The 25757-nt window shown below is 40.5% G+C and overlaps 1 protein-coding gene across 7 annotated transcripts in view; it reads right to left on the reverse strand.

The window, feature by feature from the left end:
- The window catches only part of UBE2W (ubiquitin conjugating enzyme E2 W), an 85632-nt gene extending 59875 nt beyond the window's left edge, over nt 1-25757 (reverse strand). For 4 of the 7 annotated variants that reach the window (XM_055286533.2, XM_063642836.1, XM_063642837.1 and 1 more), the window contains exon 1: nt 25656-25757. In XM_055286533.2, the coding sequence (XP_055142508.1) occupies nt 25656-25757 (102 nt within the window). Of the gene's footprint in view, nt 1-9194; nt 9319-17395; nt 17429-25655 lie in introns of those variants that run through there. The other 3 variants (XM_055286531.2, XM_055286527.2, XM_063642840.1) reach the window with 3 other exon arrangements.

Consider the following 25757-nt stretch of genomic DNA (forward strand, 5'->3'; position numbering starts at 1 on the left):
AGGCTGAAAACTACAAGAAAAAAATTACAGTTGAGACATTACTAATGAACAGCTGGAGGAATCAAAGGACTTACTTAGGATACAGAATGAACTAGATTTGGTGACAACTGGATGTGGAAAGTGAGAAAGAGAAGAAATGAGGCTGACCCCAGAGTATCAGTCTGGATCGATGACAGTGTTCTTAACTATAAAAGAAATACAGGAAGAAGCTAGGCATGGTGGCTTCTTGGCCTATAATCCCAAGTACTTGAGAGGCTGAGGCAGGAGTTCAAGACCAGCCTGGGCAACACAGTAAGACCCAGTCTTTTTTTTTTTAAAAAAAAAAAAAAAAAGGAAAGAAAAGGTGGAGGAAGGGAAGATTAAAAATGAAGGGGGAAGGAAAAAGGAGGGACGGGGAGAAAGAAGAAAGGAGAGGGAAGGGAGAGGAAAAAGGAGCAATACAGGTAGCTGGTCTGTTTATGAAGGGTTGGAGGCAATTGAGATTAAGATTAGTTTTGGACCTGACCAGTTCAAGTTTCCTGTGAACATTCAGATTGACAGAACAAAACAACGGAACCAGCCAGAAATGAACAATGACTATTCCCTTTAAATAGAGCTGCCCTCTTTAGGGTGGGTATGCTGTCTACCATGAATCCAATGTATGTACATGTACCTTAAACCTGCTTGGCTCCAAGAGGCAAAGAGTTTACAACCCTAGAATCAAATTTTAATTTCTCAAGCTAGTTCAGAAGTTATCTGTCTGGTATTCAGGAAATGAACACTCCAAATGAAATATTTGTTTTCTGAAAACCTTGACTCAGAATGAAATAAAATACAGTTCTGTATCTTCCTCTCATTGATCCCTGCATTTCATGCCATAGATGAAAAGCAAGCCTGACAGAGTTAATGTTTCATTTAAGCCAACCATTTTTATTTTACTTTGGAAGAATAAATTTTTTTTCTTGTAAAAATACAGTTCAAATTTTTTTTACCTTTCAGGTTTTGGCAGGCTTAGCTACCTTCAAAGATACTGATATATATAAATTAAGAGTTACATAAATGTCATAAAGCATGTTATGCGGTGAAAAATCTACAGCCAGGTCTAGCACAAAGTATTAAATACGCTGAATAAAATGACTGATAATGCCACCTTCAAAAGGTGGGAAGTTTGGTTTGACCAACAAATTGAACTACAAATCTCACAAAAGAACTATGTAAACTATGTATTAGTATACTAGGGTATGTCATGTCATGTATTTCTTCAAAATGTAAGCAAAATGCAAACTTTAAGACTGTTAAGTTAGGTGCTGTAAGGGATATTCTATGGTCTGAACATTTATGTCCCTCCAAAATTCATATGCTGAAATCTAATTCCCAAGGTATTGGAATTAAGAGGTGGAGCCTTTGGGAGGTGACTAGGTCATAAGGGTGGAAAACTGGTGAATGGGATTAGTGCCTATAAGAAGGCAGAGAGCTAGTTTGCCTTGCTGCCATGTGAAGACACAGTCAGAAGGTGCCATTCTGGACTACTGAATCTGTTGGCACCCTGAATCTGGGACTTCCCAGCCTCTAGAACTGTAAGGATTAAGTTTCTGTTGTTTATAATTACTCAGTCTAAGGTACTGAGGTATAGCAGCCTGACAAGAAAGATAAAATAGCTGATTAGACGGATTATTTATTGGGCAAAGTCTTAGTTACCCAGGATGGAATATAGTGGTACAATCATAGCTCCCTGCAATGCTCCCGCCTCAGCCTCCCGAGCAACTGGGCTACAGGTGCGTGCCGCCATGCCCAGCTAGTTTATTTTTTATAGAGACAGGGTCTTGCTATATTGCCCAGGTTTGGAATTTAACTCCTGGCCTTAAGCAATCCTCCTGCCTCGGCCTCAAAATGCACTGGGATTAGAGGTGTGAACCATTGCACCTGACCCAGCAAGACATATTTAATTGAAAACTCGAGGTCTGATTTGTAGGCGTGTATAATACATGCAACTTTGGATAAGTAATAATGTGTACCTTAGTATCTTCATAATTAAATACCTCAGATTGTTATTGAAAGAATACAATGAGATGGGCTGGCAGATGCAACTATTTTCAAGCTTAAAGTTCCAAATAAACATATTAAAGTAGTATTAATATTCACAGATGACAATAAGGAAAAAAATAAAATGGGAAATAAAAAGAAATAAAAGATGACCCTAAAACAGTTTACCCTAACCAACTTTCTTATAAAGTAAATAAAGCTGGCATGGTGGGTCATGCCTGTAATCCTAGCATTTTGGGAGGCCAAGGTGAGAAGATCACTTGAGTCTAGGAGTTCAAGGCCATCCAGGGCAACATAGTAAGACCCCCATCTTTACAAAAAATAAAAAATTAGCTGGGTGTGGTGGTGCACGCTTGTAGTCCCAGCTACTCAGGAGGCTGAGGGAGGATCACGTGGGCCTGAGAGGTCAAAGCTGTAGTGAACCCTGACTGTGCCACTGCACTCCAGCATGGGTGACAGCATGAGACTCTGTCTCAAAAAAGAAAGAAAAATATTGATTCTATGACTTAGTAACACCATTCTTAAAAATTTATACTAAAGAATACCATAAAATTAGGGGAGGCAATACAAATGCCTAGGAGTAAAAAAAAAAAAAAAAAAAAAAAATAGAAACAACAGGTACATAGCTAAGTAGATCATGGCGTATTGTTAGAATAAATATTGATGCTCAACTCTCTACACCAAAAGGCAGCTTCCAGAGCTTTTAAGTTCTATGACTTAAAAAGAAATCTAGGTTAGATCTTTCCTTCTAGTAGATTTAGTCTCAAAGGAATAAACATCTGGTGATTTGTAATATAATGAACATTATTGTTAGAACATTCTTCTAATAAATCTATTTTTTAGAAAAGATGTACTGCATTGTCATTGCCATTTTTATTGCTGAGGTCAATATTTTCCAGTGAACATAAAATCTAGTTTTCTAATAAACTCATCTCAGATGGATAAAATTGGTACCATAGATTCTCTGAGAACACTTTTCTTCTGTCAAGTAGAGTTCTCTGAAAAGTATGAATTACAAATACAGTTAACCCTTGAATAATTTGGGAGTTGGGGAACCAAGCCCCAAACAGTCGAAAACCCACATGTAACTTCCGATTCCCCCAAAACTTAGCTACTAATAAACCTGTTGACCAGAAGCCTTATGTTATTTGTCAGTTACATAAAGTCAATTAACATGTTTTGTATATTACATACTGCGTTCTTACAATAAAGTGAGCTAGAGAAAACAAAATGTTAAGAAAATCATAAGGAAGAGAAAATACATTTACAGCACTGTGCTGTATTTATCAATACTGTAAATTTATGCCATCTGTTTATAAGATGGAATCATCTATCTGAAACGGTGGGCAACCACAACTGTAAATCTACAGTATTTATCAAGCAGTTCAACTTTTTCTGTCAATGTCATGACTTTCCTCTGCTTCTTAGGAGTACTTCCAGCATCACTAGTGGCATTTTGCATGGATTCCATGGTGTTTGATTCAAAGTTTGCAGTATTGCACTAAAACACAATGAAAAATACACCAGAATAGCAAGAGATCACTTTTTACTGCAATACGCAATTTAAAGGCGAGACGACTAACTGCTCGCGCAGAGGGTCATACCGCATGTTAAGTGGATATTCCCAACACCTGAGCTCACAGCAATAGTAACAGAAGGTGATTATGAAATTTTATGCAGTTATGATTTGATACTTCATCTTTACATTTTACTTTTTTTTTTGAGGCAAGGTCTCACTCTGTCACTCATGCTGGAGTGCAGTGGCGCTATCTTGGCTCACTGCAACCTCCGCCTCACGGATTCAAGCAATTGTCCTGCCTCAGCCTCCCAAGCAGCTGGGCTTACAGATGCACGCCACCACACCCAGGTAATTTTTTTTTGTATTTTTTGGTAGAGACAGAGTTTCACCATGTTGAAGCTGGTCTCAAACTCCTGACCTCAAGTAATCTGCCCACCTCGGACTCCCAAAGTGCTAGGATTACAGGCGTGAGCCACAGCACCCAGCCCTGTTTACATTTCTTGACTGTGAACAGTGCTGTATATGGTCTGTAAGTGTGTAGGTATGAAAGTTTTGTTATCTTCTGGAACCATTTTTTTGTTAACAAAAAAAATCATTTAATTATTAATTAAATCATTATTTATTAAATGATTCTCAAAGTTCCTTTTAGTTTAAAAATCCCAGAACCTAGGTTATTCTCATTTTCACAAGTTAAAGCTTTATTAGAAGTCTTTTTATATATTGTTCAGCCTAATTCAATCATGTATCTGTAATTACTTTTCTATAGTTTTATATATAGTTTATATTCTCATTATGTTTTTAGTACTTTTCTATATTACCTTCGTCTAATGCTATTGTTATTTCCATCATATATCCATATCCCTAAACAACTATAATGGTTTAAAATGTTCCAAAAAACTAAGTAATAAATTTGGTTTTAGTACAAACTGTTTCAGTCAACCAAATAAACAAATTACCATTTTGATAACAAATAGGTTAAAACTCATGTCATCATTACCTTGTATCTTGTCCTAAGTAAACAGATTACCATTTTCAATTTAACATTGTAGGAAACGCTACTCAGTATAAACAATTCCCCCCTCCCCACTTTCTACCTTTAAACACCCACTTAAACATAGACAAATTATATACACTTACAAATTTTTTTTTTTTTTTTTTTTTTTTTAGATGCAGCCTTGCTCTGTCACCCAGGCTAGAGTGCAGTAGTGCGATCTCGGCTCACTGCAACCTCCACCTCTCAGGTTCAAGCAATTCTCCTGCCTCAGCCTCCCCAGTAGCTGGGATTACAGGCATGAGCCACCAGGCCCCACTAATTTTTGTATTTTTAGTAGAGACAGGGTCTCCCTGGTCTGGTCTTGAACTCCTGACCTCAAGTGATCTGCCTGCCCTGGCCTCCCAAAATGCTGAGATTACAGGCGTGAGCCACTGTGTCTGGCCACACTTATGCATTTCTAAGCACTATTTACACAGAAGACTTCCATCAGCAGGAATAAATTTTTTTTTTTTTGAGACAGGGTCTTGCTCTGTTGCCCAGACTGGAGTGCAGTGGTGTGATCTTGGCTCACTGCAGCCTCTGCCTCCCGAGTTCAAGCTATTCTTGTGCCTCAGCCTCCTAAGTAGCTAGGACTATTGGCATGTGCCACCACACCTGGCTAATTTTGTATTTTTAGTAGAAAGGGGGTTTTGCCATGTTGGCCAGACTGGTCTCAAACTCCTGGCCTCAAGTGATCCGCCCACCTTGGCCTCCCAAAGTGCTGAGATTATAGACATGAGCCACCTTGCCCAGCCTAAAATCTTAAAATGAACTGCTAACTTTATGGTTCCAGGGTAGTTACTTTGTCAAGCCAAAATACACACATAACAAGACAGTTTGGGAAACTTTTTAATTCAAGGAAGACAGTGATTTGTTTTCTTCTTTATCATGCTCAGGTATACTATACTGTGATTTTAGGGATTTTACCAATACTTTCTCCTGACCTACTAGGTGGAAACTTGTATATGCTGGTCAGAGTCATTAACAAGTAGGAAAAAAAAATCACATTTAATTCTTATAGGAAGATTTTCTAAGCTGAAAAATACAGCAAAAATGTTTAAACCCTGGCACTTAAGGTGGATAGCAAACTAAAGTATCTCATACATAGAGAACTGACCAAAATAAAAATACCAACTTTTTTCACTAGAATAGTTTCAATGTATGTGTTCTAAAATATAATAATGTATTATAAAAGATTGCAAGTGTATGTAAGATCAGTATTTTGATAAAGAGCAAGTTCAATCTTCTAAGCCTTCTTAAAAACAACTTTTGTGCCGGGCGCAGTGGCTCACACCTGTAATCCCAACACTTTGTGAGGCAGAGATGGGCAGATCACAAGGTCAGGAGTTCGAGACCAGCCTGGCCAATATAGTGAAATCCTGTCGCTACTAAAAATACAAAAATTAGCAGGTATGGTGGCAGGTGCCTGTAGTCCCAGCTACTCAGGAAGCTGAGGCAGGAGAACTGCTTGAACCTGGGGGGTGGAGGTTGCAGTGAGCCGAGATTGCGCCACTGCACTCCAGCCTGGGTGACAGAGTGAGACTCCCTGTCTTAAAAAAATAATAATAAATAAACAAAAATTAAAAAAAACTTTTGCTTCAAAGTTTACATAAATTTGGGCCTCAGTTGCCAAAAGTAGCCACAGAATTATTCTGAGATTTTCAGAATACCTTTAAGCAGCTGGGCGTGGTGGCTCATGTCTGTAATCTCACTACTTTGGAAGGCTAAGGCAGGCGGATCACCTGAGGTCAGGTGATTGAGACCAGCATGGCCAACATGGTGAAACCCCATCTCTACTAAAGATCCAAAAGTTAGGCAAGGCATGGTGGCTCATGCCTGTAATCCCAGCACTTTGGGAGGCCGAAGTGGGTGGATCACTTGAGGTCAGGGGTTCAGGACCAGCCTGGCCAACATGGTGAAACCCAGTCTCTAATAAAAATACAAAAATTAGTTGGGTGTGGTGGTGCATGCCTACAGTTCCAGCTACTTAGGAGGCTGAGGCAGGAGAACTGCTTGAACCTGGGAGGCGGAGGCTGCAGTAAGCCGAGATTACGCCATTGCACTCCAGCCTGGGTGACAGAGGAAGACTTCGTCTCAAAAAGAACATAAAATGTATTTATGACAAGTTTCATTCTAAGAAGGAATTAAGAAATATGAAAAGTACAAACACTGATTTATAAAATCAATTTTGACATCCTACGTTGCCAATTCAAGAAATTATCAGTTTAACTTTCATTTTCAATTATTAAAACTACAGCAGCTGAATTTTTAAAAATTCAGTATATTAACTGTTGCCAGTTCATAAAGATTTAAAATAATTTAAAAATATGTATTTTTTTTTTTGAGAAAAAAATATTTTTAAAAGAAAAATCTGACTTCAGTCATAAGCAGATACACAAAAAAAAGTCAACATTAGAAAAAGTGCTAAAAAAAAAAGCAGCAGCTAGGACCTTTTAATACTATTTTTACTATTTAGGATCAGGGGTAATCCTTTCCAAGCCATCACCATTAACTGTCTTAACTTTGTTACTTGCACTTATTTTCATCACAAACTTGCAAGGCTTGCAAGGACTGAACCAACCTTCCCTATCATTGGGGGGGTTTTTGTGTGTGTGTGTGTGTGTGCATGTGTGTGTGTGCGTGGTGGTTTTTTTGCTTTCTTTTTGGTGAGAGTCTTCTAAACTGAGCAATTTCTTCAAGCACAGCTGACCCTCAACAACACAGGTTTGAACTGCACAGGTCCACTATACATGGATTTTCTTCTGCCTTTGTCACTCCTGAGACAGCAAGACCAAACCCTCCTCTTCCTCTTCTCAGCCTATAACAAGGATAAAGATTTTTGTGACCAGCTGCGAATGGTGGCTCACGCCTGTAATCTCAGTACTTTGGGAGGCTGAGGCAGGGGGATCACTTGAAGCCCGGAGTTTGAGACCACCCTGGCCAACATGGTGAAACCTCATCTCTACTAAAAATACAAAAATTAGCTGGGCATGGTGGCGCGAGCCTGTAATCCCAGCTACTGGGGAGGCTGAAGCAGGAGAATCACTTGAACCCAGGAGGTGGAGGCTGCAGTGAGCTGAGATTGCGCCACTGCACTCCAGTCTGGGTGACAGAGTACTTAATGAATAGTAAATATATTTGAACTCATGATTTTCTTAATAACATTTTTTCTCTATCTTACTTTATTGTAAGAATAGAGTATATAATACATCTATCACATAAAATATGTGTTAATCAACTGTTTATCTTGTAGGTTAGGTTTCCAGTTAACAGTAAGCTATTAGTACTTAAGTTTTTGAGAAGTATAGTTATATATGGATTTTTGACTGCACAGGTAGTTCGCTTCCTGTTGTTCAAGGGTTAACAGTAAATTAGAATAATCTGAAGTAAAGCTCTATCATCATGCAAAAGCTGTAACTTTTGTTTTGTTTCAGAAACCCAATCTATATTTCATAGACATTAACAGATGTTCTGTCCTCTGCAACATCTAAAAGAACCAAACACAAACTCCCTATACCAAAATACTCCCATCTCCCCTCAGCACATACAGTTCTACTCTCAGACACATCTTAAAAATAAAACATTTGGTAAAGGAATACCATTTCAGAAATGAGGAAAAGTATACAGAGACACAACACATTTGAGTTTGGAAAGAAAGCAATCACATAATCTTACTATCAATGAAGCAAGACCTAAAATTACTTGCTAAATTACTTGCTGTCAGTAAGGGTTACATACAGGAAGCTTAAGAAAAAATCTACTACCGGGGGCAGGGGGTGGGGGAAGAAAAGATACTCTCATTGAAGCATTATCTGCAAAGTGAAAGAATTACCAACCAAATATTAACTGGGCTGAAAGACGTGTATCGTTAACAGGAAGCTTACCCTGACTTTTAAATGCTGTATAAATTTTCCTTTTCAACCCAATTCTTTACTTTCTCTAACTGGGACAAGGCAGAAGAAAAAGACAGCAATGGAATCAGAGATAAGGCAAGAAGGCAATATACTCAACTGTGTTTTCCTATCACTTCTGGCCTATTTTGAAAACAGTACTATTTATCTTTGTTCTATTTATTAACCCAGAAAACATTGGAGTAATGATTGCCAGTAAGCACTGCCCTCATTGAGTTAAAAATCTAATAAAGACAAAGTGTCTTTATAATAGCTACAAGGCAGAAGTGAAAAACCCTATGAAAGAGGTAAAACATGATACGGGGGCACACAAGGTACTAAAAAGTATTTACAGCTGTGAGGATGAGGCTAAGGTTGGTGGATTTATGATGTCAAAGTATTGAGTTACAAAGAACTAAAGTGGATTTTGAGTAAAATTTGAATTCAGGAAGAAAGTTCAAAGAGTGGAGGAGCTAACTAAATTACCTGCTAGGTAAGTTTTAAAAACAAACAAACAAAAAACCTAGGAACAATAAAAAAAACAAGACAGGGAGCTATCGAAACTGCCCAGAATTCAAAATGAAAATTCAGGCTAGACATGGTGGCTTATGCCTGTAACCCCAGCACCTCAGGAGGCCAAGGGAGGAGGATCGCTTGAGGCAGAGTTTGAGACCAACCTGGGCAACATTACAAAATATTTTAGAAATTAGCTGAGCATGGTGGCATGTACCTGTAGTCCTAGCTACTTGGAAGACTGAGGCAGAAGGATCCCTCGATCCTAGAAGTTCAAGGTTACAGTAAGGTACAGTTGTACCACTGCATTCCATCCTGGGCAACAGAGTGAGGTCCTATTTCTAAAAAAATAATAAAAATAAAATGGAAATTCAACATAAAAAGTCACTAATAATAGTTGCTAAATATTCCTAGCAAGTAAAGGATACTGACAGAATCTCCACATATGCAGTAATATCCATAAGGACAAGAGAGATATAAGCCCAGGGGCCAAAGTCATAAACAACTTGATTCTCAAGAATTTTAGTGGACGGATAAGTTCAACATAGGTTGTAGAATGGGAGATACAAGGACTAGCAATAATAATGACCCCAATGAAGGGCAAAAAGACTTAAAAACAAGAATATCTTTCCAAGTACCTAGAAAGGACTATTCTTGGTACTGGGCCCTGATATGGTTTGATACAGGCCCCTAAGATTACTTTTGTTATTTTTTGTAGAGATGGAGTCCTGCCATTGCTCAGGATGGTCTCAACTCCTGGCTCCAAGCAATCCTCCCACCTTGGCCTCCCAAAGTGCTGAGATCCCAGGCATGAGCCATCGTGTCCAGCCCAGATTATGTTTTAAATGAGATTTTTATGCATATTCAACTCCAACAATTCATGATATAATAAAATATTTTTAAATTTTGTTTAGGTGGACTCTACTGGCATTAAAGAAGAATCACTGAGCTCATTACTGAGCCTATGGAACCACCCCATAGCCACATCTTAATGTACTCAGTTCACTAAAACTGCTCCACAAAAAACTCTCATGACAGATACTTTGTTTGTTGTATAAAATAGCCATCAAACAAAACATTTTACTAAAGTTGATAAGACAGTCAATAAGTGCTCAGATATGTACGGGAAATGGGTGGTCTTTGACAGAACTATAATTATGTAGGAACAAAACAAATATAGATATTTCCAATCTCAAATTTGATTCTTAAATCTTTCAAGAGGATTAAACTTTGAAATGTTTCCTGAACTCTAAAACAGGTACAAGGAGATGTATTACAACTTACCCAATTTACATAATTGGCACACCTAAATTCCTGCATTGTAGTGAAGGTGAGTCTACAACTTTGGCTGCACATTAAAATTACCTGAAGGCCAGGTGCAGTGGCTATCGCCTGTAATCCTAGCACTTTGGGAGGCCAAGACGGGCAGATCATGTGAGGTCAGGATTCGAGACCAGCCTGGCCAACATGGTGAGAAACCCCGTCTCTATTAAAAATACAAAAAATAGCCAGGCATTGTGGTGAGTGCCTGTAATCCCAGCTACTCGGGAGGCTGAGGCAAAAGACTCACTTGAACCTGAAAGGCAGAGGGTGCAGTGAGCCGAGATCATGCCAGGGCACTCCAGCCTGGGTGACAGAGACATCATCTCAAAAAAAAAAAAAAGAATTACCTGAAGAGCTAAGAAAAATTACAATACCCAGGATGCATTCCAGAGCAATTAAATCATAACCTGGGGATGGTATTTTTTTAAAGTTTCCCAGGTGATTTCGATGTGATATCAAAGTTGGAAACCACTGGTTTGAACTGCATGGTTAACTCAAAAAAAAAAAAAAAAAAGGAGGAAGGTATGATCTACAGTAGAAAATGAAAGAATCAAACAAGAAACCTGGATGTAGCAACAGTACCTTTTACTAGTTTTAACTGGACTTCAATACTTTCAAATCAAAAGTATACTGAAACTTAAATCAAAATACAGCTGGGCACAGTGGCTCACGCCTGTAATCCCCGCACTTTGGGAGGCTGAGACAGGCAGACAGATTGAGGTCAGGAGTTCAAGACCAGCCTGGCCAACATGGCGAAACCTCGTCTCTACTAAAAATACAAAAATTAGCCAGGCATGGTGGCGCATGACTGTAATCCCAGCTATTTGGACGGCTAAGGCACGAGAATCACTTAAACCTGGGAGGTTGCAGAGAGACAAGATCATGCCATTGCACTGGGTGACAGAGTGAGACTGTCTCAAAAAAAAATTTTTTTTTAATTAAAATACAGTCATTTCTCATTATTCACAGTAGTTAAGCTCTCTACAAAGTTGTGGCAAACACTGAATTAGTAAATATGGAATCCACAGTTAGAGGAAATATAGGGTTAGATTCCTGCCAGTCTCTGGTCACATTATTTTCTTCAACCAATCAAAAGTAACTTGTTTGTGTTTGTCTAAAGACTTTCTTTTTTGAGACAGAGTCTCACTCTATGGCCCAGGATGGAGTGCAATGGCATGATCTTGGCTCACTGCAATCCAACCTCCACCTCCCAGGTTCAAACAATTCTCCTGCCTCAGCCTCCCGAGTAGCTGGGATTACAGGTGCATGCCACCATGCCCAGCAAATTTTTTTTTTTTGCGGGGGGGTGAGGGGATATTTTTAGTAGAGATGAGGTTTCGTCATGTTGAGGCTGGTCTCAAACTCCTGACAAGTGATCCACCCACCTCAGCCTCCCAAAGTGCTGGGATTACAGGAATGAGCCACCATGCCCAGCCTCTTATTTACTATATATTGTTGATTAATATCAAACTCACAGCCAAAAGCACTATAACGCATGCCTGAACAAATTTTCTCCAAAAGGCACAGCACAACCTTCACATATACACAGGAACACTAGACAGCACATAAGTTAAACAGTGAAATTACCAACAAAAAGCACAAAAAAGCGAAATAATGTGGCACAAAATAGACCTCAAAAATAACTGAATATGAGCTGAGTGTAGTCTTGTTTGATCTCAGCTGGGAGTGTGTGCATAGAATGGCAAATTCTTCACTGCTCTTTAAGTGTGCAAACGGCAAAAAAAAAAAAAAGCACTGCAAGTATCAGTTTTAGGGTTACAAGTGTCACGAAGACGTGAATTCACAAATACGGAAATCATGAATAATGAGGCTGGACTATAGAAACAAATCAAGGTAACCTAAACTAATTGTTATAAAGAAATGAATTCTATGTCTGTAACCCCAGCACTTTGGAAGGCTGAGGCAGGAGGACTGCTTGAGCCCAGGAGTTCAAGACCAGCCTAGGCAACATGGCAAAACCTCATCTCTACCAAAAATACAAAAATTAGCCAGGTGTGGTGGTGTGCACCTGTAGTCTCAGTTACTCAGCAGGTTGAGGTGGGAGAATCGCTTGGGTCCAGGAGGTCAAGGCTGCAGTGAGCCGTGACTGCACTACTGCATACCCTAGCCTGGATGAGAGTAAAACCTTGTCTCAAAACGAACAAAAAATATGCCCAACGAGGTAATTTTCTCCACTAGAATCCTTAAATTGGTTTTCCTAAGAATGTAACAAGTTTTCTTTTATCAGATCTCTATTTTTAAAACCTATTACTCGATTTCCTTTATATATGTTCCTTTCATGTAGTAAAAAAGACTATTGTAATTTAAAAATTTTTTAAATTTTATCTTATAGACTATCTCTAATAAAATGCAGCAATATTTACAGAAAAGGCAAGGTGGTTAGACTAGATGACACCTGAGATGCCCTCTGGCTCAAAGATTTTCTAAGTCTAAAGACTGAAGTTGATAACGCCTCTTTTAATTACAATAAAGGCTTATAGGTGAACACAAAAATATTCTCAGCAGACCAGGAGCGGTGGCTCATACCTGTAATCCCAGCACTTTGGAAGGCAAAGGCAGGTGGATCATGAGGTCAAGAGATCAAGACCATCCTGGCCAACACGGTGAAACCCCGTCTCTACTAAAAATACAAAAATTAGCTAGGTGTGGCAGCGCGCGCCTGTAGTCCCAGCTACTCGGGAGGCTGAAGCAGGAGAACTGCTTGAACCCGGAGGCGGAGGTTGCAGTGACCCAAGATCGTGCCACTGCACTCCAGCCTGGTGACAAAGCGAGACTTGGTCTAAAAAATATATATATATATATTTTTTTTTTTCTCAGCAATATTTTATACTACAATCACATTTTTTAATAGTAGGACTGCAATGTAAATTCTTATCTGAGAAACAGCTCTCCACTCACCCAGAGAAGTAACCTGAATCCAACTTGATACTATCAAACCTGATGGACTCTCAGCTTGGTCCTATACAACTTCAAACGGAAAACAAGCTGCCATATTAATACTATGAAACTAAATAATCCCTACATTATATGCAAAAATGAATTCAAAATGAATCAAAGACCCAAATGTAAAAGCCAGAATTATTATATTTTCAGAAAAAAACTCAGATGCAAATCTCCATCACCCCCTGGATTAGGCAGTGATTTCTTAGATATGACACCAAATACACAAAGAAAAAAAAATAAATTTTGCCAAAATTAATTTTTGTCCTTCAAATGATACTATCAAGAAAATGAAAACACAGCCCACAGAAAAAAAGGAAATTGGCTGGGCGCGGTGGCTCATGCCTGTAATCCCAGCACTTTGGGAGGCAGAGGTGGGCAGATTACGAGGTCAGGAAATCGAGACTAAAATTAGCTAGGTGTGGTGGCACACACCTGTAGTCCCAGCTACTCAAGAGGCTGAGGCAGGAGAATCGCTTGAACCCATGAGGCAGAGGTTGCAGTGAGCCAAGATTACAGCACCACACTCCAGCCTGGCGACAGAGCAAGGCTCCGTCTCAAAAAAAAAGAGGAAATTTTTGCGAATGTAATAAATAATGTCTAATAAAGGACATGGTGTCTAAATATATAAAGAATTCTTACAATTCAACAAAATGACAAATTGTTTAGGACCAGGTGCGGTGGCTCACGCCTGTAATCTCAGCATGTTGGGAGGCTGAGGCGGGTGGATCACTTAAGGCCAGGAGTTCGAGACCAGCCTGGCCATTATGGCAAAACCTCATCTCTACTAAAATATAAAAACTAGGGCCGGGTGCAGTGGCTCATGCCTGTAACCCCAGCACTTTGGGAGACTGAGGTGGATGGATCACGAGCTCAAGAGATCGAGACTAATCCTGGCCAACGGGGTGAAACCCCATCTCTACTAAACATGCAAAAATTAGCTGGGCATGGTGGCACACGCCTGTAGTCCCAGCTACTCGGGAGGCTGAAGCAGGAGAATCGCTTGAACCTGGGAGGCAGAGGTTGCAGTGAGCCGAGATCACGCCACTGCACTCCAGCCTGGCAACAGGGCGAGACTCTGTCTCAAAAAAAAAAAAAAAAAAAAAAAAAAAAAAAAAAAATTAGCCAGGCGTGGTAGCACATGCCTGTATTCCCAGCTACTCAGGAGGCTGAGGCAGGAGAATCGCTTGAACCTGGGAGGTGAAGGTTTCAGTGAGCCAAGATCATGCCACAGCCACTCCAGCGTGACAGAGTGAGGCTCCGTCTCAGAAAAAAAAAAAAAAAAAAAAATTTAATGGGCAAAAAATTTGAATAGATATTTCTCCACCGAAATACCAACATGCACAAGAAAAGACATTTAATACATCATTAGTCATTAGTGAAATGCAAACCAAAACCACAATGAGATGCCACTTCACACTAGGATGCTATCACTGAAAAACCACCATAATAAACACTGGCCAAACATAGAAATTGGAGTTCTTGCACACTGCTCACAGGAATGCATAATGCTGCAGTTGCTGTGGAAAAGTTTGGCAATTCCTTAGTGTGGTATTGTGATTTACAACAAGAAATATATATTTGGTCTTCATCTAGCTCCTAAAACCCTTGGAATCTAGTAAGTTATAAATATCCTTTTATATGTTAATACCATGACTGGTGGCTGGGGGCTCCTGGAGAGCCTCAGAATGGGGACTGACAGCCAAAGGAACCAATCATGTGATTAGAGGGTGGAAACATTCAGCCCCACCCCATGGATCTCTGGGGAAGAAGGGAGGGGCTCAGGGTTGAATCGAACACCAATAGCCAATAATTTAATCAATTATGCCTAAGTAATGAAGCCTTATAAAAACCCGAAAGGAGAGTTTGGAGAGCTTTTGAATTGGTGAATAAGAACATAGCCACATATCCCACGGGGCCAAAGGCTCCTGGGTTCATGACCCTTACAAACCTCACATATGGGGCCGGGTGCAGTGGCTCACGCCTGTAATCCCAGCACTATGGGAGGCCGAGGCGGGCGGATCACGAGGTCAGGAGATCGAGACCATCCTGGCTAACACAGTGAAACCCCGTCTCTACTAAAAATACAAAAAATTAGCCGGGCAAGGTGGCGGGCACCTATAGTCCCAGCTACTGGGGAGGCTGAGGCAGGAGAATGGCGTGAACCCCGGGGGGCGGAGCCTGCAGTGAGCCGAGATCGCGCCACTGCACTTCAGCCTGGGCAACAGCGAGACCCTGTCTCAAAAAACAAACAAACAAACAAACAAAAAAAAAAACTCACATATGCATAGCTTCATCTGTCTGTTCAATTGCATCCTTTAAAATATCCTTTGTAATACATTGGCAATTGTGAGTATACTGTCTTCTCCGGTTTCTGTGAGCTCATCTAGCAAATTAATGAACCCAAGAAGGGGGTTGTGGGAACCTCCAATTTGTAGCCAAGTCGGACACAAGTTGTCGGTAACCTAGGAATCTACAACTTGTGACTGGTGTCTAAAGTGGGGGCCAGTCCTGTGAGACTGAGCCCTTAACTCTGGTTAATGCCAGAAATGAATTGCAGAACACCCAGCTGGCGTGGAAAAATTGTTTGGTGTGGAAAAAAAAACCCCACATATCTGGTGTCAGAAAAGGAGAATCAAGTGTTGTGGGCGAGTATATAAGAAAAATCATTGTTTTTTCTCTATAGACTTAGAAAGTTAAAACACAGAGTTACTGTATGACCCATTTGTTCAACATTTACTGAGGTCCTCCTACACGCAAGGTATATTAACAAAAACAAATTAAAACACAAGCCTACATAAAAACTTGTACATATATGTTCACAGCATTATTCATACTAACTAAAAAGGGGAAACAATCCAAACTGTCAATTCATTGATGAATGAAAACAGGAAACACAAATATCGGATATTTAAATAACTGGTGAATGGATAAACTGTGGTATAACCAAAAAATGGGCCATTACTTGGCTACGAAAAGCAATAAGTATTCATACAAGCTACAACATGGATGAACCTCAGAAACATTATGAACTGGGCATGGTGGCTCAGGCCAGTCATCGCAACACTTTGGGAAGCCCAGGCAGGAGGGGTGCTGAGACTGGGAGTTTCAAGATCAGCCTGGGCAACAGTGAAACCGTCTATATGAAAGTTTTTTTAAGGCCGGGCACAGTGGCTCATGCCTGTAATCCCAGCACTTTGTGAGGCCGAGGCGGGCGGATCACAAGGTCCAGGAGTTTGAGACCAGCCTGGCCAAAATGGTTAAACCCCGTCTCTACAAAAATACAAAAATTAGCTGGGCACAGTGGCTCACACCTGTAATCCCAGCACTTTAAGAGGCCGAGACAGGTGGATCTCTTGAGGTCAGGAGTAAGAGACCAGATTGGCCAACATGGTGAAACCCCGTCTCTACTAAAAATACAAAAATTAGCTGGGTGTGGTGGCGCACGCCTGCAGTCCCAGCTACTCGGGAGGCTGAGGAAGAAGAATCGCTTGAACCTGGGAGACGGAGGTTGCAGTGAGCCGAGATGGTGCCACTGCACTCCAGTCTGGGAGACTGAGCAAGACTCTGTCTCAGGGGAAAAAAAAAAAACTACAAAAATTAGCTGGGTATGGTGGTGCATGCCTGTAGTACCAGCTACTAGGGAGGCCGAGGCAGGAGGATCGCTTGAACCCGGGAGGCAGAGGTTGCAGTGAGCCTATGGTGCCACTGCACTCCAGCCTGGGCGACAAAATGAGACCCTGTCTCACCTGTCTCAAACAAACAGCTAAGTGAAAGAAGCCAGGCACAAAAGGTTATATATAATTCCACTCTCACAAAATACCCAGAATAGACCAATCCAGAGACAAAAAATAGATGAGTGGTTTCCAGACACTGGGGAAAGGAGGAAATAGGGACTGACTGCTAATGGATAAGGAGTTTTTCTGGGGTGATGAAAATGTTCTGCAAACAGCAGTGATGGTTCTGAATATATTAAAAAACACTGAATTGTATACTTTAAAAGGGTAAGTTTTATGATATGTGGATATTTTAAAAATTGTGCATTAAAAGGATGTCAAAATGGACGTTAATAGCTCACAATTTTATTTGACTAATTCTCAAGTTTTGAAGAGGATTGGCAAAAAACACACTTACTGGAAACCATACTTCCACCCTCCTTCCTGTGGTCTGAAAATACAAAGAAAGACCTCATGTAACACATGGTCATAAAGGAAATCTATTTTTTCCATTGATAGCTAGTGCAGGGACTAGAAATCAGAAAAAAAAAAAAAGACAAAAGCATCTAGTAGAGTTAGCTTAAAATGGGAAACATATAGCATTAAAAGATAACTCACCAATTCCAAAGATCCAGGAAATGAAATAACCTATCTGTTTTTATCATCCCTATTTTATATTTGGGGGGTGGGAGGTTACACAGCTACTAAACAACAAAACTAGAATTCAAACCCAAGGTTATCTGATTCCAAAAGCTGTGCTCACTTATTCATTTATTCAGCATTTACCGAACCCTCCTACATGTCAGGCACTAGATTACATCCAAGAAAATAGTAAATAAGCTAATTAATAAATAATAGCCAAAGGTATGAAGAATTTATCAAGGTAAAGGAAATTATTAGTGCTGGGATGGGAGAGCTATTTTATATTGGATAGTCAGGAAGGGCTCTCTTAAAAAAAAACAAAAAAAAAAGATATTTGAACAAAGCTCTGAGTGAAAAGAAAAAAAAAAAAGGAAGCCATCCAGATGTGTGAGAAGAGCATTCCAAATAGAGAAAACAACAAACAGGAGTAGCAAGGAGGCCAATAAGGCTACAGAGACATCAGTACCTGGAAGAGGTTAAGGCCTCCTAGGCCATAACATGAATTTTAGATTATATTCTGAGGAAGAGAAGGAAGTCATAGTAGGATTATGAGTGAAATGACATGACTTTTGTTTAGAAAGAATCTACTGGGAATCTAAAGAGATAAGTAAACGGATGAGGGCAGAAGTAGGAAAACTATGACACTGCTAATATAATCCAGGCAAGAAATGAGGATGTCATCTGTATTTACATCAGGAATTCAGCAAAACAGTTGAATTCTGGATATATTTTGAAAGCAGAGCGGCTAGAAATTTGCTAATGGTTTGACTGTAGGGTGGAATGAACCCAAGGTTTCTGGCTGAGCAAATGGAATGAAGTTGCCTATATAACAACGTGGAGAATACTACAGAAAACAAGTTTGGGTAAGATAAATAAAAAACGCAGTTTTATATATTTACCTATCTGCTAATCTGTTTTTGTCTTACCCACTACACTCCATAATGATTTTTGTGCAATATAGCTTTCCAAAAAGTAGTGAAACAGGACCTGAATTTGGGTCTTTTGGTTACAGAGCCTGTGTTCTTTATCTCTAATGAAGTTTTACAAAAGCAGCTAAATGAAAGTAGTCTTTTCTTAGAATAAAACAACTCGAAGGCATGTGCTGTTTCTTGGTGAGCAAAGAACTACATTCACAAATAAAGGCTTTCAAATGAGGACACTTTAATACCTGACAAACATGAACAAGTATTCTGCAGATACTAGTCATAATGAAGCAGACAGCAATAATATAAAGATGGAATAAAATTCATCTAACAAATGCTTAATTTAGGTAAATACTAAGGAGAACTATATTTTCAGAGAGATGCCAGATCATCCCACTTTTTTATTTTTATATATATTTTTTGAGACAGGGTCTCACTCTGTCACCCATGCTGGAGTGCAGTGGCACTTTATTTTTTATTTTTATATAAATTTTTTGAGACAGGGTCTCACTCTGTCACCCATGCTGGAGTACAGTGGCACAATCCTGGCTCACTGTAGCCTCGAACTCCCTGAGCTCAGGTGATCCTCCCACCTCAGCCCCCCAAGTAGCTGGGACTACAGGCATGTGCTACCACACCCAGCTAATTTTTGTCCCATGCTGGGATCATCCCACCTTAAAAACTCTCCTCGATAATGAAGATTATCTTTGAAGGCCAGGCGCGATGGCCGGCCTTGAAGGATAATCTGATATTACTTTCTGCTTTAGATCTCCTGCTTCATTAAGGCAGAAGAAAATACTTTCCCTCTATCCCTTAAATGTGCACACAGTGACTACAGTAAATATCTGTCCATTACTTAACACTTCAAAAAGCATGCCTAAATAGCAAATTCTGCATTAGTTTTATTCTATTTTAGGTCAGTCTATTAAGCAATTCTATAATAGTAAGGTTTAGTACCTATAAAGAAATAATTTAAAATTCACATTTATATACCAAAAAAGTGGCTTATTTTCTTGCTGCATGTGTTTGCCATAACTGTAATGTTCTTCATAGTATCTTCATATTCTTTATAAAAGAGGAAGTCAACTAACCTAATTTCATTCTAATAGAGACACAGCAGTAACTGCTGGTAAGTATGTACTTATTTGGAAAGTGACTTACTCAAAATTACACAGTAACTGAGTAGTGAAGCTAGGATTAGAAACTAAGCTCTGAAATCTGTTGATGTTGTGAAGGTGTAAGTAATGAACACAGTTTGGCATCACAGAGAAATCACTGGTGTAATTATGTAACTTTTCAGTCAAGAATTAAGCATTTACTAAACTATTTTATAGTTTTTATAGCTAAAAAAAATAAGAAGAAATATTCCTGAGTTTATAACACAAGGTTACTTTATGTATCAAATTTTAAAAAGTTGTTCTCATGTGTATAGTTGTGTACTGAGTAAAATTATAATGGTAAATTTTTACTGTTCAAAAAATAATCCTTTTTTTTCCTTTATTTTTTTTTTAGCTGGAGTCTCACTGTCGCCCAGGCTGGAGTGCAGTGGCATGATCTCGGCTCACTGTGAGGCGCCTCCGCCTCCTGGGCTCAAGGGATTCTCCTGCCTCAGCCTCTCAAATAGCTGGGATTACACATGCGCTCTACCACGCCTGGCTAATTTTTTTTGTATTTTTAGTAGAGACTAGGTTTCACCATGTTGGCCGGGCTGGTCTCGATCTCCTGACCTCAGGTGATCCGCTCACCTCAGCCTCCCAAAGTGCTGGGATTACAGGCTTGAGCCACCATGCTGGCCCATTTTCTAACTTTTCATTATGCTGTAACCCTTTCATACTGACATCAACAAACAGACGTGGTATCTAACTGTCAAGGCAACATGAGTACTATAACAGTAATGTCTGTAAAAGTCCATATTCCATTTCTCTCAATCACTATAGCCAATTACTTGAGCAAAGAGCAGTGGGCTGGGGGCAATGGTTCATCCTGTAATAATCCCAGCACTTTAGGAGGCCAAGGTGGGCAGATGGCTGAGTCCCAGAGTTCAAGGCCAACTTGAGCAACAGGGAAAAAACCCATCTCTACAAAAAATACAAAAATTAGCCAGGCATGGTGGCATGTCTATAGTCCCAGCTGCTTGGGAGTCTGAAGTGGGAGGCTCACCTGAGCCTGGGAGGACAAGGGTGCAGTGAGCCAAGACTGCGTCACTGCACTCCAGCCTGGGTGACAGAGTGAGACCCTGTCTCAGAGAGAAAAAATTTTAAAAGCTGTGAATAATCCAAAATAATGCATTATTTCTAAGTCTGAAAATAAGCACACATTCATACTTTATCTCCTGTTATTAAATCTCAACCTCCTTCCATCCCTCCAAATTGACAGTTAACAGTCTAAGACCCAGCTAGGTAAGAGAGGAAGTAAATGCAGAAAATTTACAACGGTAATTCAACTGACCATTTATCTCAACTATATATCACTGTTTTTAGAGTTGACAAACATCAACTACTATGCACTGACTTTCTAAGATCTTAAGACACAACGTAACAGGAGGTTGTATATAAAATTAACAATTCTAGAATGTCAAATAAGAAAATTACACAGGGTATACGTTAAAATTGCTAATTTAGGAGAAGTCTGAATGAAGCAGTTAAATTCTAAAATCAGAAATTATATCCAGGAAGTCAAGTATTTCATAACATTAAATAATCCATAGGAAAGAAAAAAAGGTTATAAAATATAAAAAAAGCATTTAACAAAAAAAAAATAAAATTTTAGGATTCACCTGAGAAAAGAATACCTCAATACTGCTACACTTTCAAAAATGTTTAGAATCACATAAAAATTCACTTCAATAAAAGAATGCTTCTGCAGTTCAGGGATAAAAGTTTCTACCAAATAATCAGAGTCCCTAAAATGCTAAAACTAAAAATTTGCTACAAGAAACTTTTCATGTAATATTTTAAGATTTTTAGAATTACCAAAATTAAATGTAGATCTGTTTAAGTCCTGTCAATGTTAGGTATTGCCACAAATATAACATTCTCTTAATGATGGTTTCTTAAGGCTGGGCACATTGGCTCATGCCTGTAACGCCAGGATTTTGGGAGGCCAAGGCAGGTGACTGCTTGAGCCCAGGAGTTCCAGACCAGCCTGGGCAACATAGTGAAACTTGTCTCTACAAAATACAAAAACCTGTAGTCACAGCTACTCAGGAGGCTGAGATGGAAAAGATCACTTGAGCCCAGGGAGATTGAAACTGCAGCAAGCCGAGACAGCACCACTGCACTCCAGCCTGGGTGACACAGTGAGACCCTGTCTCCAAAAATGAAAACATTTCTTAAAACATAATTTAACTGTAATCTTACTTGGTGATATATTACTTTTTTCTAGGAAGGAAAAGAAAAAAAGAAAATGAGTAAAGAATGTCTCAAAGGGATCACGTAAGTCTGAAAACCACTATCTTGAATTGTATATGGCAGAACTCTAGCAATATTAGGGAGTAGAGCGTCCCCAGCATTTACAGGTGTGCCAGAATATTCATCTCCCGTCCCAGGAGTTTCATGAGAAGCTGCCTGCCAGGTGCTTCTAGCCTCCCAATCTCATCTACTTTAGTGTACTATTCAAAACTTACTTTCTATGTGGACAGAACCTAAAAGATGCTTGAGACGCACTGACAGAATACATTAAAGCAGTTACTAGCTCAACTTTAAAATACATACTATCCAATAAGAAATTCAAAGTCTACCCTTACTTCTTGTACTCATTATCAAGTAATGAAATCCCATGTTATATTTGTATAATATGGCATTTAAAAAAAAAAATACAGTTCCTCATAGAGCTTAAGTAACTTTTTCAGCAGCAGCAACATCCTGGTGTGGGTAAGATAAAGAAATCTACTAAAAGCTTTTTGGGTTAAGGACATGGTCATTCCATGTTACAGCTTATTTTTTCCTAATCGAAATCCCCAAATGATCAATTTCCTAGCCTTCCTCCATGTTTTTTCTCCACTGCACTATCACCTTCTAATATAATAACACACTTGGCCGGGTGCGGTGGCTCACACCTGTAATCCTAGTACTTTGGGAGGCCGAGGCCAGTGGATGGCCTGAGGTCAGGAGTTCAAGACCAGCCTGGCCAACATGGCAAAACTCAGTCTCCACTAAAAACACAAAAAAATTACCTGGGCGTGGTGGCCAGCGCCTGTAATTCAGCTACTCAGGTGACTCAGTAGGAGAATTGCTAGAACCCTGGGAGCGGAGGTTGCAGTGAGCCGAGATCGCACCACTGCACTCCAGCCTGGGCAACACAGCGAGACTCCATCTCCACACACACACACACACACACACACACACAAAAAAAAACAAAACACAATTAACTTAAATACGTTGTTTTTATCTGTCTCTTCTTACCAGACTATTTATTATTAAATCCACAAGGGCAGAAATCTTGTCTGCTTTTGTTCATTGCTATAACCACAGCAGCTAGGTAAGTGTCTGACACATAGAGGTCCCCCAAAAGATAACTGGCTCAGTGAATAAACAAATTTGATAATTTGATTGAAGATTTATGTATAATATAGTTGTCTTAAAAGAGCCAAATGTTGCCATTAAGATAGTCAGGATATAAATTCTGTATAACAAAGATACAGAATAACCACACAGACAGTAGGGTTGTCTTTCAAACAGCCTGACTTACATATATTAAAATATTCTTAAAGATACTACCAGCAAATCTGCACTAGATATTTTAAAATACAAATAAAAGGGAACGACTTATTTTAATAAAAATAGGAAGCATCCGTTTTCCATTCCTCCAACCAGAAAACATAGAAGAACAGAGAGTGATAAGATTTCGATGGAACAAGGTGAAGGAAAAACTTAAAAGAGTAAGACAGTCTGATAGTAATACTTAGGGCATAGAAAAATGCACTATTGCACTGTCAATCAAGTATTCGTTTCCAATTCTTAAGACATCATGTAGGCCAGGCACGGTGGCTCACACCTGTAACCCCAGCACTTTGGGAGGCTGAGGCGGGCGGATCACCTGAGTTTGGGAGTTCAAGACCAGCCTGACCAACATGGAGAAACCCCGTCTCTACTAAAATACAAAATTAGCTGGGTGTGGTGGTGCATGCCTGTAATCCCAGCTACTCAGGAGGCTGAGGCGGGAGAATCGCTTGAACTCGGGAGGTGGAGGCTGCGGTGAGCCAAGATCGCCCCATTGCACTCCAGCCTAGGCAACAAGAGTGAAACTCCATCTCAAAAAAGAAAAAAAAAAAAAGACACCATGTAAAGTTCAAGATTACCAACCCCTCTCTTACAAACAAATCTGCCTTTTCCAGATACTAAATCTAACCAGATGACACACTATGTTCTCTTGTCAAATACAAGTGTTGTAGATTTTAATCTTAATGTTTAGCCTCAAATAATGTTTTAATCTTAATACAGATAATCTTAAACTTGTCATAAAAAATGTTTTAATTTTAACACAGATAAAAATCTTTAAGTGGTAATGTAGCCTATTGCATCTACTGTTCAACTAGCATTCCACAGTTCCTTTTTTGGCCTCAAATGACGAAACTTCTCTAACGTCTCTGGGGAGACTAGTGTAAAGTATAATGTTTCCTGAAATTGTTCCTGTTTTTTCCCTGCACCATTCGTGACATCTCTTCAACTAGAAATGTTACATAAAACTTTTCTGTTCTGCAGGCAAGTCCAGAGGGAGAAGCAAGGTAAAGAGAATATTGTAAGGAAAACAGGTTGAAAGGGGAATAACATAAAAGCACAGGAGTAAATGTGAGGCAAAGCTATATTTGTACAAAAGAGGAAGAAGATGCAGAAAAGGGAAGAAAAACACTTTTAGCAGAGAAAAGAAAAAAATGGAGGAGGAACAGAGACTTGTTTCTTCCAGAAACAAAAGCAAAAAACACTTCTAAGAGAACGTGGTCTCTTTACCCAACGGGATAGTATGAAAACGCTAAAGGGTATTCAGCTGACACTCCTATTGAGCGTTCTGTTTTCTCTTCCAATGTCTTTGATACCGCTGGTCTTCACCTGTGAATTAAATGCAGGCTATAGATAACGCAGTCAATCTCTACAAAATTACAATTGTGGTTGCCATCTTTGCCTGGAAACAAAAAAACAAAAAACCCACAACTCCCTAGATTCGGGAAAAAGGAGTAAATTAAGTTGGAAAGCCAGAAAACCACGCCTTGCTAAGTCGGGTGGATATGGCACAGGTTAACAAACGCCTCCTACCAAACTAAGGTTCCACTAAAGGTCTGGGAATAAGGGCAGAGATGTATAGCCTTATCGCGACCGCAAGGGTGGGGCCTTGTAGAGGGAAACAAAATAGAGCGCGAGCTATCCCGAGAGGTTTAAGGGGGCTGAGGACTCGACTCTCGGGAGATCGCCCATCAGGCGGTGGACACGGGTCAGCTTCGAGAGGAAGGAGACAGTGGACTGCTGGAGGAATGTCCGCGAGAATACTGAGGCTGACAAAAAGAGAAGATACCCACGGGCACAGGATTAAGAGTCAAAGGGAAGAGAGGGACGGGGCCGAGCAGTCTGGGGGGCCCCGCGTGGGAGGCCGGAGCAGAAGCCGCTAAGCGCCGTCCGCAGCTAGCCGCCTTCTCCGGAGACGCATTCCCGGCTCCCGCACTCAGCCCCTCGCCACCCCTGCCCCGGCAACAACCGCGGGCGCAGCTGTTTCTGTTGGGCCAGGGACAGCGGGGGTAAAGGCAACCCTGGGGCTGGCGAGCAGCAGACTGGCAGCGGCCGTGTGTGTGTGTGTGTGTGTGTGTGTGTGTGTGTGTGTGTGTGCGGGGAGCCGATTCTGAGACCGCCAACGCCAGACTTTGCCCTTTCTCCCCCAAGCCTCCTTTATCACCCAACTTCCCGGCCGGCTGGTGTCCGCTTCGACCGACGGATACCGCACCCCCCACAACGCCTCTCGCCGCCTCTTGCCCCTCCCCCGACGCCGAGCTGAGGGAAAACAGGCCACCCGGACCGATCCCGAACCCGCCCGGGTGTCCCCGAATCGCGGACGCCACCCCCGCCCGAACGCTGGCACTCTCTCGGCGGCTCCCTGGCCCGCCCAGATGCAGCAAACTCCTCTCACCTGCATTGACGCCATGATGGAACCATCCCCGCAAGACCGGCGAGGCCAGAGACGCAAGGGGAGGAGCTGCCGTGCTCGCGTCACGCCGCGGGGGATCAACAT

The sequence above is a fragment of the Symphalangus syndactylus genome, chromosome 7 (assembly GCF_028878055.3).
Source record: "Symphalangus syndactylus isolate Jambi chromosome 7, NHGRI_mSymSyn1-v2.1_pri, whole genome shotgun sequence".
NCBI lineage: Eukaryota > Metazoa > Chordata > Mammalia > Primates > Hylobatidae > Symphalangus > Symphalangus syndactylus.